General features: G+C 43.9%; 1 protein-coding gene across 2 annotated transcripts in view; it reads right to left on the reverse strand.

Annotated features, from left to right (window-relative positions):
- KPNA6 (karyopherin subunit alpha 6) overlaps nt 1-18,053 on the reverse strand; it is a 67,847-nt gene that overhangs the window by 8,048 nt on the left and 41,746 nt on the right. For both annotated transcript variants that reach the window (XM_026457188.1, XM_026457189.1), the window contains exons 2-12: nt 13,543-13,676; nt 11,339-11,431; nt 10,836-10,935; nt 9,926-10,020; nt 8,727-8,858; nt 7,546-7,634; nt 6,202-6,301; nt 5,726-5,889; nt 5,204-5,282; nt 1,911-2,036; nt 848-975 (exon numbers count right to left, since the gene is read on the reverse strand). In XM_026457188.1, the coding sequence (XP_026312973.1) occupies nt 848-975; nt 1,911-2,036; nt 5,204-5,282; nt 5,726-5,889; nt 6,202-6,301; nt 7,546-7,634; nt 8,727-8,858; nt 9,926-10,020; nt 10,836-10,935; nt 11,339-11,431; nt 13,543-13,676 (1,240 nt within the window). The remainder of the gene's footprint in view (nt 1-847; nt 976-1,910; nt 2,037-5,203; nt 5,283-5,725; nt 5,890-6,201; nt 6,302-7,545; nt 7,635-8,726; nt 8,859-9,925; nt 10,021-10,835; nt 10,936-11,338; nt 11,432-13,542; nt 13,677-18,053) is intronic.

Consider the following 18,053-nt stretch of genomic DNA (forward strand, 5'->3'; position numbering starts at 1 on the left):
GGCAAAGGCTGGAGTATAGTGGCATAATCACAGCTTATTACAGCTGTGACCTCCTGGGCTCAGGTGATCCTCCTGCTTCAGCCTACTGAGTAGCTGCGGCCATAGGGACACACCACTACAACCTGCTAATTTTTACATTTTTGTACACAAGGTGTCCCTGTGTTGCCCAGGCTAGTCTTGAACTCCTGAGTTTAAAGGATCCTCCTGCTTCAGCTTCCCAAGGTGCTGGGATAACAAACATGAGCCATCACACCAGCTTGCTTGTTGTTTTTTTTTTTTTTTTTGACACACTCTGGCTCTGTCACTCAGGCTGGAGTGCAGTGGTACAATCACAGTTCACTGCAGCCTTGACCTTCCAGGCTCAAGCCATCCTCCCATCTCAGCTGGGACTACAGGCACATGCCACCATGCCCAGCTAATTTTTGTATCTTTTGTAGAGACAGAGTCTTCTTATGTTGGCCAGGCTGAAGAAACTGTTTTGAGTGAGCCACAGCACGGTTCCCCTTCATTTGTAGAAATAATTGAGAACTACATAGATTTCAGTTCTCTGTTGGATAGGAAAAGGTAGAGAAAAGATGGATACCCATGTCATGTTTCTCTTCTCCAGAAGGGAAAACTGGTAAACTGCTACAGTGTCATTGGAATCTCGAATAGATTCCCAAATGGCTTACATGGAATCTATTCCAGATTCTAGTGACACTGTAGCAGTTTACCAGTAAAATTCTATTACATCGAGACTAGGGGGCAGACCTGTCTGAACAAGAGCAGTTTATAGGTCACCTATAAACCAGGAGCAAACAGGGAGAGCATCCATATCATTCAAGACAATGGGAAAGGAATGTAATACCTGATCTGCTCAGGGGTTCCTCCTGATGTGGCATTGGTGATGGCCCAGGCTGCCTCTTTCCTTGTACGAAACTCTGCTTTCTGAAGGATTTCGATCAACACAGGGAAGATATTTGCATCTATAACAGCCTGAGAGAGGATTGAGGGGAGGCAGATGGAAAGAAAAAGTCATTTCAGGATGATAAATAAATCTAGTCCCCAAATCAGCTAAGACTTAGTCATCTTCCCCATTCTGGGAGTTTTCTTTTGTTCTTCCTATATAGGTGACAGGCTACTACAGAAGAACCCAGTTTTGGTTACCCAGCTTCTTTGACCAATAGTACACACTGACTCCAATTTCTTTCTTTTTTTTTTTTTTTTTTTTTTCTGAGACAGAGTCTTGCTCTGTCACCCAGGCTGGAGTGCAGTGGTGCGATCTCGGCTCACTGCAAGCTCCGCCTCCCGGGTGGTTCACGCCATTGTCCTGCCTCAGCCTCCCGACTAGGTGGAACTACAGGCACCCGCCACCACGCCTGGCTAATTTTTTTTTTTTTTTTTTTTGTATTTTCAGAGACAGGGTTTCACCATGTTAGCCAGGATGGTCTCGATCTCCTGACCTCATGATCCGCCCGCCTCGGCCTCCCAAAGTGCTGGGATTACAGGCATGAGCCACTGTGCCTGGCCCCTCTTTTTTTTTTTTTGGAGACAAAGTCTCGCTCTGTTCCCCAGGCTAAAGTACAGTGGCGAGATCTCAGCTCACTGCAACTTTTGCCTCCCGGGTTCAAGCAATTCTTCTGCCTCAGCCTCCTAAATAGCTGAGATTACAGGTGCCCACCACCACACCCGTCTAATTTTTGTATTTTTAGTAGAGATGTGATTTCACCATGTTGGCCAGGCTGGTCTCAAACTCCTGACCTCATGATCCGCCCGCCTCGGCCTCCCAAAGTGCTGGGACTACAGGATGAGCCAACATGCCTGGCCAATTTTTAAAGGGAAACAAATTATTTCTTCTGAAAGCAAATATTCCAGCAACCTCCCATGTTCCTATGACTTCCCATGCCCCTTGACTTCCCTGCCTGTTTTACCTGTATTTGAGCCCTGTTGCCAGCAGTAATATTTGAAATAGTCCAGCACGCTTCCTTTCGGATTGACTCCTTGGGACTGCTCAACAAGTGGAGAAGGCAAGGTAGGGCTGAACAGTTAAGAATGACCTAGAACACCAAAAGCATAGGAAACAAAAGAAAAATTAGATAAACTGTTTTTAATTTTTTAAAATGTTTTTCTTTCCTTTTTTTTTTTTGAGACACAGTCTTGCTCTGACGCCCAGGCTGGAGTGCAGTGGCACAATCTTGGCTCACCGCAACCTCTGCCTCCCAGGTTCAAGCGATTCTCCAGCCTTAGCCTCCCGAGATGCTAGGATTACAGACGCCCACCACCATGCCCGGCTAATTTTTGTATTTTTAGTAGAGATGGGTTTCATCATGTTGGCCAGGCTGGTCTGGAGCTCCTGACTTCGGGTGATCTGCCTGCCTCAGCCTCCCAAAGTGTTGGGATTACAGGCGTGAGTCACCTGGCCTAATTTTTTTTCTTGAAACAGGGTCTCGCTCTGTTGCCTAGGCTGGAGTGCAGTGGCATGATCACAGCTTACTGCAGCCTTGACCTCTCAGTCTCAAGCAATCCTCCTACTTCAGCCTCTTGAGTAGCTGGGGACTCCTGAGTAGGGAGGGTGCCACTGCAGGGTGGCAGGGTGCCAGGGTGCCACTGCACCCTGCTAATTAAAAAAAAAAAAAAAAAAAAAAATTGTTTTTGTAGAGACAGGGTCTTCCCATGTTGTAGGGCTGGTCTCAAACTTCCGAGCTCAAGCGATCCTCCCGCCTCAGCCTCCCAAAGTGCTGGAATTACAGGCGTGAGCCACCGCACCTGGCCCAGGTAAACTGGACTTAATCAAAATGAAAAACTTTTGTGCATCAAGACATTGGAGTAAGCTGGGCACAGTGGTATGCTCCTGCAGTCCCAGCTACTCAGGAGGCTGAGGCAGTAGGATCACCTCAGCATAAGCGTTCAAGGCTAGCCGGGGCAACACAGTGATACCCTCTAAAAAAAAAAATTTTTAAAAGAAAAGAAAGTTGGTCTGGGCGAGGTGGCTTCATGCCTGTAATCCTACCACTTTGAGAAGCCAAAGTGGGAGGACTGCTTAAGCCCAGTAGTTCAAGACCAGCCTGGGCAACATGGCAAAACCCTGTCTCTCCAAAAAAACCAATTCAAAAAATTAGCTAGGCGTGATGGTGCATGCCTGTAGTACCAGCTACTTGGGAGGCTGAGGTGGAAGGATTGCTTTGAGCTCACGAGGCAGAGGTTGTAGTGAGCCGAGATAGCATCATTGCACTATAGCCTGGCTGACAAAGAGAGACTCTGTCTCAATTTTTAAAAATTAAATAAATAAAAAAGTTTTTTTTTTTTTTTGAGACGGAGTCTTGCTCTGCCGCCCAGGCTGGAGTGCAGTGGCCACATCTCAGCTCACTGCAAGCTCCGCCTCCCGGGTTCACGCCATTCTCCTGTCTCAGCCTCCCGAGTAGCTGGGACTACAGGCGCTTCGTCGCCCCGCTAGTTTTTTGTATTTTCTATTAGAGACGGGGTTTCACCGTATTAGCCAGGATGGTCTCGATCTCCTGACCTCGTGATCCGCCCGTCTCGGCCTCCCAAAGTGCTGGGATTACAGGCTTGAGCCACTGCGCCCGGCCAAAAGTTTATTTTTTAAAGACACCAAAGTTAAAAGATAAAACCACAGAACAAGATAAAATACTTGTAAAACATGTATCTGATAAGAGATTAATATCCAGAACATATGAAGAACTCCCAAAATTGAACAACCAGAAAACTCAACAACCCAATTAAAACACGAGCAAAAGACTTGAATAGACATGTGTCCAAAAAAAAAAAAAAAAGGAAACAACAAAAAACAAAAAAACACAGATGGCCAATAAGCATATGAAAAGATGCTCAACATTACTAATCATTAGAAAAATGCAAATAAAAACCACAATGAAATATCACTTCACACCCTTTAGGGTGGGTATTATAAAAAAAAAAAAAAGAAAGAAAAACGGAAAATAACAACCATTGGCAAGGCTGTGGGGAAGTTGGAACATGATGCATTGTTGGTGGGAATGTAAGATGGCATAGCAGCTGTGCAAAACAGTATGGTGGCCCCTCAAAAAAATTAAGCATAAAATTAGAACATAATCCAGCAATTCCATTATGGGTATATACCCAAAAGGACTGAAAACAGGGACTTGAACAAATATTTGTACACCAATGTTCATAGCAGCATTATTCACAATAGCCAAAAGGTGGAAACAACCCAAATGTCTATAGATGGATGAATGGATAAATAAAATATGGTATATACACATGGTGGAATATCACTCAGCCTTTCAAAGGAGTTCTGATACATGCTATGACATGGATGAATCTTAAAGATACTAGGCTAAGTGAAATAAACCAGACGAGAAAGAATAAACACTGTATGATTCTACTTACATGAGGTACTTAGAGCACTCAAACTCACAGAGGCAGAAAATAGAATGGTGTTTACTAGGCACTGAGGGGAAGGGAGAATGGGGAGTTACTGTTTAATGTGTACAGAGTTTCAGTTTGAGATGATAAAAAAAATTCTGTAGCTGGCTAGTGGTGATGACAGAGAAACAATGTGAATGTACTTTATGCCAATGAAATGGTTAAAATGGTAAAATTTATGTTGTATTTTAAAGTACATGCATATACATATACATATACAAAGTAACCCAGAAAATGAGTGTGTGGGTTTGAGTGTTTGAGTGAGACTACTCACCTGTAAAAAACCTGTCCAGAATCCCACATGATTATGCCAGCTACTCAAAACCCAAAGAATATCCAAATCTCTAGCCTTTGAGCAGGGGAACCTTGTTTACTATGCCCTCACCAGAGGGGCTATTTACAAAAGATTAATCCAAGGTCCATGATATCCATGAGACCCTAAAGATCTAGGAAGTAGGGGTGGAGTTCCATAGCTTTCAGTATCTCAGAGGGACCATGACTCAAACTTAACTACCTCACAATGTCCCAGGTGGTAAGCCCAATTATTCCATTTAGTTTTCCTTCACCCATTAGATGATGATTTGTTCCCAATTTATGGAAGAAAAGAAGGAACCAAGTTTCCCATGACTGCTTAGAGCGTGACAGAGCTGCAACTTTTCACTCAAGCCCACACTTTATTTCTTAGACCATAGTACCTCCCATCAGGACCACAGCCCTTTGCAGGAAAGGCTTTTGTCCACAGGCATCTCTCCACAAGCTCTTCCATAGCTGGTCTAAGATCCTGCACCCTCCTCTTTCTTACCTGGGTCTGGATGTCATCCCCAGTGACGATGTTACCCACGGCTCTCAGGGCAGGAGAAGCCACTTTGTAATCATTGTGCCTACAGAGGAGGGAGATCTGATCAGCAGAAGGCCAGAACACCATTTTCGGCCCTGCTGACTCTTATCTCTTTAGTCTGAGCCCAGAGAAGCTTAAGAAACCTGTACCCTCTTTTCTCTTTTTTTTTTTTTTTTGAGACGGAGTCTTGCCCTGTCGCCCAGGCTGGAGTGCAATGGAGTGATCTCGGCTCACTGCAACCTCCGCCTCCCAGGTTCAAATGATTCTCCTGCCTCAACCTCCCGAGTAGCTGGGATTACAGGTGCCTGCCAGCATGCCTAGCTAATTTTTATATTTTTAGTAGACACAAGGTTTCACCATGTTGGTCAGGCTGGTCTCGAACTCCTGATCTCGTGATCCGCCCGCCTTGGCCTCCCAAAGTGCTGGGATTATAAGTGTGAGCCACCGTGCCTAGCCAGAACCTGTACCCCTTCTAAGACCACTCACATCAGCAGCTCTACCAATCTCCGGCAGACTCCAGAGTCTATGACTGCCTGGATCTTCTCATTGGGTCCATCAGACAGATAAGAAAGGGCCCAGCAAGCATCTGCCAGCAAGTCTGAGTCGCTGCTGAAGAGTAGGCGAGACAGTACAGGCAAACAAGGAGAGACCTGTGGGAAGCAGAGTGAGAAAGAGTCATAGTGGGACAAGACTATATCAGCTCTATCATGAACCCTAACACTGCAACCACCCCCGCTCCCAACACACACAAAGTAATTCCAGACCCTAGGGATCGCTACTACGTTAAACATTTAGATCTACCTTTTCACTTTACTATCCAGGCACACAAGATCATCTACTTCACTAACAATTGCTTCTTTCAGTTTCCCATGATTTGAGACTCCAAGGAGTATCCCAAAGACTTAAAAACTCCATATGAAGGAACCTGATGTCACTCGGGGTCTAGTAAGTAGCTCTCTCACCTTTGCAAACTCTGGGGGTGGGTTCTTCCCTCGGCAGAGATTTGACAGGGCCCAGACCGCATTCCGTGTCATTGTCAGTCGTGTGGACTTGGTAAGGAGTCTGAAGGAAACAGCAAAGCCAGATCCTGAGCACTAAGGCCTTGGCATAGGGCTGTTGCCAATGAACCCAGAGACAAATCCAATCAGACCTCTCAGACTCTAGCAGCCTGTTTCTTCCTACTCATAGACCTAAGTTAACAGAGCTGGTATTAGTCAGGAGGCCAACCTCTATACAAAGTATTCATTTCAGGACCAGCTGCAGCTAGTTAATACCATAGATAATAGGGACAAAACAGAGGGCTAGATCTCGAGTAAGCCTATAAAGCTTCTAAGGTAGGATATATCGTGCCCATAACCCTGGCCACAAGTCCAGGACAAGGAATGGTGTTCCCTGAAAATAAAAGCTAAAAGTCTAAGAAATAAAAGCTATAGGTCTACTGTGAGAGTTTTAGCCACACAATATAGAATAATTTTCTGTGAAGGGTCCAAGAAAGAGATAGTGGTAGGCTATGAGACTGTGGTCTCTGAAGAACAGTTTATTCATCTGTTTTGGTTTAGACATAGTTTACTCTAAGGGCATGGAGGGAAGGATGGGAGAGGGATACAATGATGCTTCATGGGGTCTTCGATCTATAATTTACAACAGAGCTGTCCAATGTATGTATGCATGACCTCATAGCAAATCAATGCATTTTGTAGAGAAGGTTGGATTTTTCCAGATGGGCTAGTCCTGCCTCTCTCCCCTGGCTCATCAATGAGGAGGATATGAGGGTATGACTAACATGAGGTTATGCAGTGCCACAAAGTGAGGAACAACATCCTTCTTGGCAGATGGGTGGCACAATCTTTTTTTTTTTTTTTCCACTCTGTTGCCCAGGCTGAAGTACAATGGTATGATCACAGTTCACTGTAGCCTTGATCTCCCTGGGCTCAGGTGATCCTCCCTGCCTCAGCCTCCCAAGTAGCTGGGTCTACAGGTGCATGCCACCACACCTGGCTAACTTTTTGTATTTTTTGTAGAGTTGGGGTTTCAACATGTTGCCCAGGCTGGTTTTGAACTCTGGGCTCAAGGGATGCACCTGCTCTGGTCTACCAAAGTGCCAGGATTATAGGCATAAGCCACCATGCCTGGCCACAACCTTTTCAATCTCCAAAGATACTTATCTTTTACTTTGGCAATCAGAATGCATTTTTATAGTTTTTGTACTTACCTATCATCTTAAGGAATCAAGTATGCTGCCCCCAAATGACCTGCCACATGGCCACCCTATAGACACCCAGGTACAGATTATTATAATTACTCACGTTAACAAAGGATTAAGGATGGAACAGTTCAAGACGTAATCTCGGCAAACAGAGCTATCTCCAGCTATGTTTCCCAGTGCCCAGACTGCCTGAAAAGGGGATAATGAAACTGTCACCCACAAGGCCTGGTACTTCTGTGAGTACTTTATAGCCACAACTGCAAAGTGAGTATCCACCAGGATGAGGATGATGTCAAGGCCCCAAATACACTATATAAGCTCAGGTAACCTCCCTATTGAAATCCTTATTGAGCACTTGTTCTACAAGGACCTATCCCCTGGGAGTTCCTGGTTCAGCCGGGAGAGACAGGCTGCCATCTGTACTGTAGCCAGAGAAGCCAAAACAACATCGCCCAGAAAAGGAGAAAGTAATCAGAAAGTTGCATTTTTTTTTTTTGAGATGGAGTCTCACTGTGTTACCCAGGCTGGAGTGCAGTGGTGCGATCATGGCTCACTGTAACCTCCACCTACCGGGTTCAAGTGATTCTCCTGCCTCAGCCTCCTGAATAGCTGGGATTATAGGCGTGTGCTACCACACCCGGCTAATTGTTTGTATTTTTAGTAGAGATGGGGTTTCACCATGTTGGTCAGGCTGGTCTTGAACTCCTGACCTCGTGATCTGCTCACCTCGGCCTCTCAAAGTGCTGGGATTACAGGCATGAGCCACCGCGCCCCGCGAAAGTTGCACTCTTGTAGCTGCCTTGGACCAATTCTATATGTAGTAATGGAGGAAAGTGCCCGCTACCACTCTCCAATTCTATCCAACTAGCAAGAAATCAATGGGAGAAATGGAAGTTGTACCTTTATCTCCATGATCTCTGGGTACTGAGATATGGGTACTGTGGTGTCTTTTTTCCAATGGCACTTCCAACAACAAATGTATAGAGTTTTTTCCACATCCACATTTTTTCCCATTCTCTGACACTAACTGTGTGTCCAACAATTTAATTCAATTCTGACATTAACACCTAGAGTTAATGCAGACCTCACAGGTTAGTTCCACAAGACTGCCCCCACTTGAGATACCAGTTGCAAGTCCCAGGGACCATCTGTACTTGACACTCCTATCACTCAGGAAATTCCAAGAGTTTTAACACTGTGCCAAGAACCAGGACAAAGACCAAATACATTTTTTATTATACCACAGGTACTATAAAGAATCATACCAAATCTAAGCATTACCTGTTCCTGAACATCCTCAAAGTCTGAATTAAGCAGCTCTATAAAAATGGGGACAGCCCCTGCTTCAATGACAATTTTGGTCTGCTGAGAGGTTCCAGAGGCAATATTCGTTAGAGCCCAGGCAGCTTCAAACTGAAAGTGAGATTAAGTAATGATTGAAAGGTCATTTCAGACTGAGCAGCCATGCCTATCAGCTGGCTCAGAACAGTAAGCCTCCTGCCCATGAATTTAAAAAACCAAAAACAACCTCACAAAACACAAGCAAACCTCTTGCCCACGAATTTAAAACACACACACACACACACACACACACACACACACACACAAAATACAAGCCTTTCCCCTCCCGTCTTTAGAGAGTGGGAAGATGCAGTGATGTGATATACATGGGAATAAGACATTGGGCTTCTAGGGTCCCAGGTTTAGTCCTGCACTACCACAGAACTTATGCATCCTTTGCCAGGTCACTTTTTTATTTCCTGAGCTTCACTTTCTTCATTTCTGAAATGAGGATTAGAATGAAATGTGTCTCTCAAAGTCCCTTTCAGCTGAGTTCTGGCAAGTCCCAATGGATTGACCCATCACCCATCTCTGAAACAAGAGACCTAGAGAGGCTAAACGATTTGCCTCGGTGACACAGGTAGTGGACTAAACCCTCTGATTTATAAATGAATGATCAGTCTATCATAGTCTTGTGTCTTTCCTTTGAAATTGTTTTAAGGAAGAGATTTTGGCTGTGAGGGAACTGATGGTTTCTCTTGAATGTTTCCTAACATTACTTGTATACTTCCTGAGAGAGATGTCAACAGAAACATCTCACTGCAATTTCTTGGAAGTAGGGCTTTCATCTAATAACCCCTTCCTAGTAGTGGGGGACTGGGGGTGGGGTGGGGATAAGTAATGGGTACAATAAAACCCAGAAATAATAAGACTTACTATTTGATAACACAATAGGTTGACTATAGTCAATAATAACTACACAATTTAAAATAACTTAAAGTGCATAATTGGATTATTTGCAACTTAAAGGATAAATGCTTGAGGAAATGGATACCCCATTCTCCATGATTTGCTTATTTCAAATTGCAGGCCTGTGTCAAAACATCTCATGTACCCCATAAATATATACACCTACCCTGTATCCCTCAAAAATTAAAAACAAAATAAGACAAAACAAACCCCTTCCCTTCAGGCCTCACCTGTAATGTACAATTCTCATTCCTCTTCAGAAACTCCACGAACCGATCGACCACTCTTGGAGTGTTGATAACTTCATCTATTGGAGGACTAGGCTCTGGATAAGGGAAAAGGGAAAATAAAAACGCAGGAGAAGCTTTTGCTGATCCCTTCATAGGGGTCAGCTTGCAATCCTTCTTAGATACTTCTGACCACCCTCCTTACAAACATTCCCAAACTCCCTTCTGGTAAGGTGGTTTTAACAATATCTGCTCATCTTTGAACTGTATAATACAGTTGGAATGTTAAAGAGTAAAGCCAATCCTAATTTAAGTATGCTCATCTTTGGCTTACTAAATGTAAGCAAAGAAAGGTGTGGGAGAGAGGAATGCCTAAGGGATGAACAACCGTGGTCTACACATTTCCCTTTCGAGAAAGACCAGTGTTCTCTTCTTGGGAAGACTATTTGATAACTGAAACAAGACGTTATTTTTCCTATCATACATTAAATTTTTATTAAGTACCTATGGTGTGCCACACAGTTCTAGGTACAGAGGACACAGGAGGGAACAAAAACAAAACTCTCTGCCCTCAGCTTACATCCTGGTCGGAAGAGTCATTTTATTATGTTAGAAAATAAATATGATGGGAGGAGAAGAGAAGAATATGTAGGGCAAGGTAAAAAGATAAAAATGTTGAAGTTAGGATTTAATCATAGGAGTAAGGGAGTTGCTACACAGATATCTGGGAATAGAAGACATCAGGCAGAGTAAATATCCAGTGTGAAGGTAGGAATGTCTATCTTGTACAAGGAACACCAAGGTCAGTAGGGCTAGAGCAGAATGAGTGAGGGCACGTGTAGTTGATGACATTAGTGAAGAGAAAAGAGGCTAAATCACATAGGGCCTTTCTGAGAAGGGCCAGGCTTTCTACCTTTGGAGAGCAGTTTCCGGAATTTCTGTGTGGTTGCTAACTGCAGGTCAGAATCATCAGAAAAGAGCATCTCCACCATCTCTCTTGTGATCACACTCTCCTAGAACATAAAACAAGTTTAGAACTTTGCAAACCAACATTACAGTCAGATGTGAGCACACAATTCTGCTTGGCATCCTGTTTTCTAAAAAATTGAGGGCAAGAAGATGGCATAATAGACAGGCTCAGGAGAAGGGGTCTGTTTAATCTATAGGTGCTTCAAGTTGGGACATTTGAAAAGTGATTCCTAATTCTGAGGCAACTGATGGCTTCCCTTAAATGTTTCCTCAGATATTTCTAACACAGTTGAATATTGTTGACTTCTGAAGCTGACAAAAGGGTCCACAGAGGAAAGAACTTGTCATGGTTACTGGCAAAGCTAGTAGATGATGTGAATGGCCCAATTTCTGTTCTTAGAAGCAGGTACTTTCCAGATCAGCCTGAGGCACATGCAGGGGCCTTACCCCAGTGGTAGAGCTCACATAAGAGTCCATGAGAAGACTATCAAACATGGCAGCTTCTTCATTAATCAGCTCCACATTTCTCCGTTTAAAAAGCTGGAAGTAAAGAGACAGTGGTTAAGAGTACTCTCTGAAGCCCCCCCCCCGCCCCCAAAAAAAGAACAATCCAATGTTAAATTATGGCATTAACTGACAAGGATATACTACAGTAGCTGAGAAATGAGGCCAAGTTTCCCCTTATCCACAGTTTTGCTTTCTATTATTTTAATTATCCAGTCAACTGTGGTCTGAAAATATTAAACAGAAAATTCCAGAAATGAACAATTCATAAGTTATAAATTGCATGCCATTCTGAGTAGTGATGAAATCTCATGCTATTCCGTTCTGTCTGACCCAGGATGTGAACATTATTTGTCCAGTGTATCCACTCCACGCTGTATACACTGCTGCCAGTTAGTCACTTAGTAACCAACTTGGTTATCAGGTGGCAGTTGCTCCTGTTCAAGTAACCCTTATTTTACTTAATAATGGCCCCAAAGTGCAAGAGTAGTGGTGCTGGCAATTCAAATGTGCCAGACAGAAGCTGTAAAGTGCTTTAAGTAAAAAGATAAAAATATGGGAAAAAACATAGTATATGTAAGGTTCAGTAATATCTGCAGTTTCAGGCATCCACTGTGGGTCCTGGAATGTATTCCACGAAGAGAAGAGGAGACTACTGAATACTGACATGGAAAAGATATTCAAGGACTTGGAGGTAGAGGCAGCAGTGGGCCAAGATCACACCACTGTACACCAACCTGGGCAACAGGGCAAGATCCTGTCTTAAAAAAAAAAAAGAAAAAAAGGAATGATAGTACAGCAAAAGGGTGGGCAAAATCAGGTTAGGTTGGCCAGGAACGGTGGCGCATGCCTGTAATCCCAGCACTTTGGAAGGCCAGGGCAGGTGGATCACTTGAGTTCAGGAGTTCAAGACCAGCCTGGGCAACATGGCAAAACCCTGACTGCACACACACACAAAAAAATCCACAAAAATCAGGCGGGCGTGGTGGTACATGCCTGTAGTCCCAGCTACTCAGGAGGCTGAGAAGGAAGGATCACTTGAGCTCTGGAGCCTGAGGCTGTAGTGAGCTGAGATGGTGTCACTCACTGCACTACAGCCTGGGTGACAGAGTGAGACCTTATCTCAAAACAATAATGATAATAATAATAATAATAATAATAATAATAATAATAATAATTGGGTGACTGAACCTGTTGGCAGGGTGGTGTGGGAGTGCAGATGATGAGGCATCAATATAGTCTTGGGCTGGGCATGGTGGCTTATGCCTGTAATCCCAGTACTATGGGAGGCTGAGGTGGGCAGATCCGGGCAGATCACAAGGTCGGGAGTTTGAGACCAGGCTGGCCAACATGGTGAAAACCAGTCTCTACTAAAAATATAAAAAGTTAACTGGACGTGGTGGCAGGCAGGCGCCTGTAGCCTCAGCTACTCGGGAGGCTAAGGCAGGAGAATCGCCTGAACCCAGGAGGCAGAGGTTGCAGTGAGTGGAGATCGTGCCATTGCACTCCAGCCTGGGTGACAGAGCGAGACTCCATCTCAAAAAAAAAAAGAAAGAAAAGAAAAGAAAAGGTAACAAGGAGCTAGAACTAGAATGTTATAGTAAAGACATAAATGATGTCTAAGTTGGTCTAACTTGTGAAAAGGGGATACGGTCAGTTTTCTCTTTCTCAAAGCTCCAAACATTTATTGACAACAAAGGAATCTGGATGAGTAGCTCACTCAGTAAGTAAGCTACTTTTCTTTTCTTTTCTTTTTTTTTTTTTTTTTTGAGATGGAGTTGCCTAGGCTGGAGTGCAATGGCATGATCTTGGCTCCTGCAATCTCCGCCTCCCAGGTTCAAGCAATTCTCCTGCTTCAGTCTCCCAAGTAGCTGAGATTACAGGCGCATGCCACCATGTCTGGCTAATTTCTGTATCTTTAGAAGAGAAAATGAAGTTTCACCATATTGGCCAGGCTGGTCTCAAACTCCTGACCTCAGGTGATCCGCCTGCCTTGGCCTCCCAAAGTGCTGGGATTACAGGCATGAGCCACCACGCCTGCCTAGTAAGTTGCTTTTCTACAGGGAAAGTCAGGGTGCACAGTGGAGGCCAACCACAGGGGCTTGTTTCCCAGAATAGTATGTTTGAGAATACTCCCGTTAACTCACTTGTTGCTCACGCTTCTGCTTCCGGAGCTGAATGCCCTCTTCCTCTCTTCTTCGTCTCATTTCTTCAGGGTTTAGAGCATTGTTCTTATAGCTCTTCATTCGATAATTGTCTTTCCCTGGGCTCGCCATGGTCTCTAGAAGAAAAGATACACATTGCCAAAGACTCTTGAGAGGACAGCATTTCCTTTTCACTAGACTTCTGTCCCTACCTACCCTTCACCCTCCCCTACTCTGGCAGGAATACAGCCATCTAGGAGCTCTCAATAAGCACCTGACATCTCTACCTGCCCCTCAGTCCCTGTCTCGTTTTATTACAATAAGCTTGCTAAACAGGTGGTATTACAGCAATTGGTATAAGCTTAGTAGTTAAAAGTGTGGGCCCTAGAGTCAGGTTGTCTGGGTTCAAATCCTGATCCTTCTACTTGTTAGCTGTGCAACCTTGGAAGCTCCTTTAACTTTTATTGCTTCAGAATGTAATCTTTAAAACAGAAACACACCAGGCACAGTGGCTCCCACCTGTAATCCCAGGGATCTGCAGACCACACTTTGAGAACTGCTGTGCTTTTTTTTTTTTTTTTTCTGAGACAGGGTCTCGCTTTGTCACCCAGGTTGGAGTGCAGTGGCACGATATCGGCTCACTGAAACCTCTGCCTCCCGGGCTCAAGTGATTCTCCTGCCTCAGCCTTCCGAGTAGCTGGGATTACAGGCATACGCCACCACAACTGATTAATGTTTGTATTTTCAGTAGAGACAGGGTCTCACCATGTTGGCCAGGATGGTCTCAAACGCCTGACCTCAGGTGATCCACCTGCCTTAGCCTCCCAAAGTGCTGGGACTATAGGTGTGAGCAACCACACCCAGCCAAGAACTGCTGTTCTAAGCAACAAATGGCTCAATTGTAGGTAAATAAATGTTAACTTGACCAGCTAGTGCCAAAGTTGTCTTCCAATGTACTGCCACTGACATATATCTTGACCAATACTTGGAATCATCACTTTTGACAATCTACTGAGTGTCATAAAGTATTTCACAGAGCTGATTATTTGCATATCCCAGATTACTAATGAGGTTAGATTTCATGTTGTTATCAGCCATATGTTTCCCCTTCTGTGAAAAATGTTTGTTTCTATATTTTAAAATATATTTTTTTCTTTTTTTGAGACAGTTTCACTTTTGTTGCCCAGGCTGGAGTGCAATGGTACGATCTTGGCTCACTGAAACCTATGCCTCCCAGGTTCAAATGATTCTCCTGCCTCACCCTCCCGAGTAGCTGGGACTACAGGAGCCTGCCACCACGTCTGGCTAATTTTTGTATTTTCAGTCAGGGTTTCACCATGTTGGCCAGGCTGATCTCGAACTCCTGACCTAAGGTGATCTGCCTGCCTCGGCCTCCCAAAGTGCTGGGAATACAGGCGTGAGCCACTGTGCCCAGACTGTTCATGTTCTTTTAAATCAGTTGTCTGTGCCTGTGTACTTTCTTCATCCTTAATATTGTCTAATTTGTGCCCTCTTTTGTTCTTGAGAAACTTCACCAGAGACTTGACCATTTTTTTTTTTCTTTTTATTGAGACGGAGTCTCACCCTGTCTCCCAGGCTGGAGTGCAATGGTGCAATCTCGGCTCACTGCAAGCTCTGCCTCCCAGGTTCACGCCATTCTCCTGCCTCAGGCTCCCTAGTAACTGGGACTATAGGTGCCCACCACCATGCACAGTTAATTTTTTGTAGTTTTAGTCGAGACGGGGTTTCACCATGTTGGTCACGCAGGTCTCGAACTCCTAACCTTATGATTTGCCCGCCTCGGCCTCCCAAAGTGCTGGGATGACAGGCGTGAGCCACTGTGGCTAGCACCACACTATACTTCTATATTACCTTTCTAAGGCTTATAAATTTCATTCAAATTAATATTTGTATTGTAATTCAGTTGTAAATATCTAATTACTTTTGATTTACTCAATTTACTTAAGTGTCCCATGTGTGCTTGAAAATAATCTGTATCCTTAAATTATTATGCATGGCTTTCTGAATATCATGTCCATTAAATTAAGTTGTCATCATGTTGTTCTTTATTTATTCATTTATTTTTTGAGATAGGGCCTCACTCTATTGCCTAGGCTGGAGTGCAGTATACGATCATGGCTCACCACAGCCTCAACTTCCAGGATTAAAACAATTCTCTTGCCTTAGCCTGAGTAGCTGGGACTACAGGTTCATACTACCACTATTTTTAAAGTTTTTTTTTGTAGAGATGGGGTCTCCCTATGTTATCTAGGCTGGTCTTGAACTCCTGTCCTCAAGCGATCCCCCTGCCTCAGCCTCCCAAAGTGCTGGGATTATAGGCATGAGCCACCACGCCCATCATGTTGTCTAACTCTTCTATTAATGTTTCACTTCACTAATGTTTTCCTTATCTATAGTAAATGTAGCCATTTTACCCCGTAGTTTAATTTTGCTTTATGTATTTTAATACTATTTCATTAGAAGCATACAACAAATTTAGAACTGTTGTATCTTGACTGTGAATAGAAGTGTTATGAAGTGAGCCAAATTATTCCTTAACAATGCCCTTTGTTGCCCTTTTAATTTTGTTGTGTATTAATATGGTTATCACTTCCACTTCCAGCCATGATGGAATAAGAGGGATAGGATTTCCCGTTGCTATAAACTGTTTCAGACATCGGGCAATAGCAATGCAGAATTGTGACTCTCCAAGAGAGGGAAACAAATTAAGTGAGCCCTACTTGTCTCCTTGGCTTTCTGCCCAGAGGCACATTCTATAGCAGAAGAGGAGTCCCAAACAGCACCATGGAAATCTCACTAGTGGAGGAGAGACTAGAGACTTCAGTGAGATTGAGGTGGCTGAAAACAGTGAGACAGCATTCCAGCGAGGAGAGAAATAGGCAGAAAAAAAAAAAGTTGGGAAATCTGTTTGGGGTTCCCTAAATCTTTGCTGAAGACGAAGGATGCATACATGCTGGGTGAAGCTCCATGAGTCATGCAAAAGGCAACTGAGAAGCTGTACGTAAGCTCAACCGTTTCCAGAGCTCGCACAGGGCTGAAAGACTAGACAAATCTGAATGGAGATTTCTCCCTGATCACTCAGGGCACAGTAGAGACCCTAGAAGGGCCATGGCTTAGTAGTGGGATGAAACTATTCCCAGAAAAGGCTACTATTGAAGCTTAAAAACAAGCCTTACACTGCTAAAACAGAACAGCTATAAAACGTCCCACATCCATTAAAAAAAGACAACAAAATCCAGACATTAAAAACATAAAATTCACAATGCTTGGAATCCAATTAAAAATTATGGGCCAGAGCCAGGCATGGTGGCCCATGCCTATAAATTCCAGCACTTTGGAAGGCTGAGGTGGAAGGAGAGCTTGAAGAACCTAGGAGTTCAAGGCTGCAGTGAGCTATGACATCACCACTGTACTCCAGCTTGGGCAACAGAGTGAGACCCTGTCTCTAAAAAAACAAAAACAGCTGGGGTGTGGTGGCTCACGGCTGTAATCCCAGCACTTTGGGAGGCTGAGGTCGGTGGATCACGAGGTCAAGAGATTGAGACCATCCTGGGCAACATGGTGAAACCTCATCTCTACTAAAAATACAAAAATTAGCTGAGCGTGGTGGCACGCACCTGTAGTCCCAGCTACTCAGGAAGCTGAGGCAGGAGAATTGCTTGAACCAGGGAGGTGGAAGCTGCAGTGAGCAGAGATCGTGCCACTGCACTCCAGCCTGGTGACAGAGGGAGACTGTCTCCAAACAAACAAACAGACAACAAAAAGTACTATACATGCCAAGAAGCAGAAAAACTGTCACCCATAGGAGAAAAATCAGTCAAAAGTGAGATCCAGAAATGACACTTCAGTAGACAGTAGGATGGCATCAAGTGCTCTAATATATTAGTAACTAGATTCATAGCAAAAAAAAAAATTGAGAGAGGGACAGAAAAACACTTACAAGCAAAGACTTAAAACTGGCAGGGTATGGTGGCTCACGCCTGTAATCCCAACACTTTGGGAGGCCAAGGCAGATGGATCAGTTGAGGCCAGGAATTCCAGACCAGCCTAGCCAACATGGTGAAAGCCTGTCTCTACTAAAAATATAAAAATTAGCCAGGCGTGGTAGCTGGTGCCTGTAATCCCAGCTACTGAGGAGGCTGAGGAAGGAGAATCACTTGAACCTGGGAGGCAGATGTTGCAGTGAGCCAAGATCATGCCACTGCACTAGAGCCTGGGCAATAGAGTGAGACCCTGTCTAAAAAAAAATCCACTAAAAATTTTCCAGATCTAATCCCATTAACCCTAAACGTTATACTAATCCTTAAGCAAGATTAAAAATCTTAAAAGCAGCCAGATAAAGACCTATTACGTATAGAAGATCAAAGGTAAGAATGGCCTAGCTTCTTGTCAGAAACCTAACTCAGAAAACAACAAAACATTTTTAATGTTCCGGAAAAGAAAAAAACAAAACCTGGTAAACTAGAATTTTTTTTTTTTTTTTTTTTTTTTTT

Source organism: Piliocolobus tephrosceles, chromosome 1 (assembly GCF_002776525.5).
Source record: "Piliocolobus tephrosceles isolate RC106 chromosome 1, ASM277652v3, whole genome shotgun sequence".
Lineage (NCBI taxonomy): Eukaryota > Metazoa > Chordata > Mammalia > Primates > Cercopithecidae > Piliocolobus > Piliocolobus tephrosceles.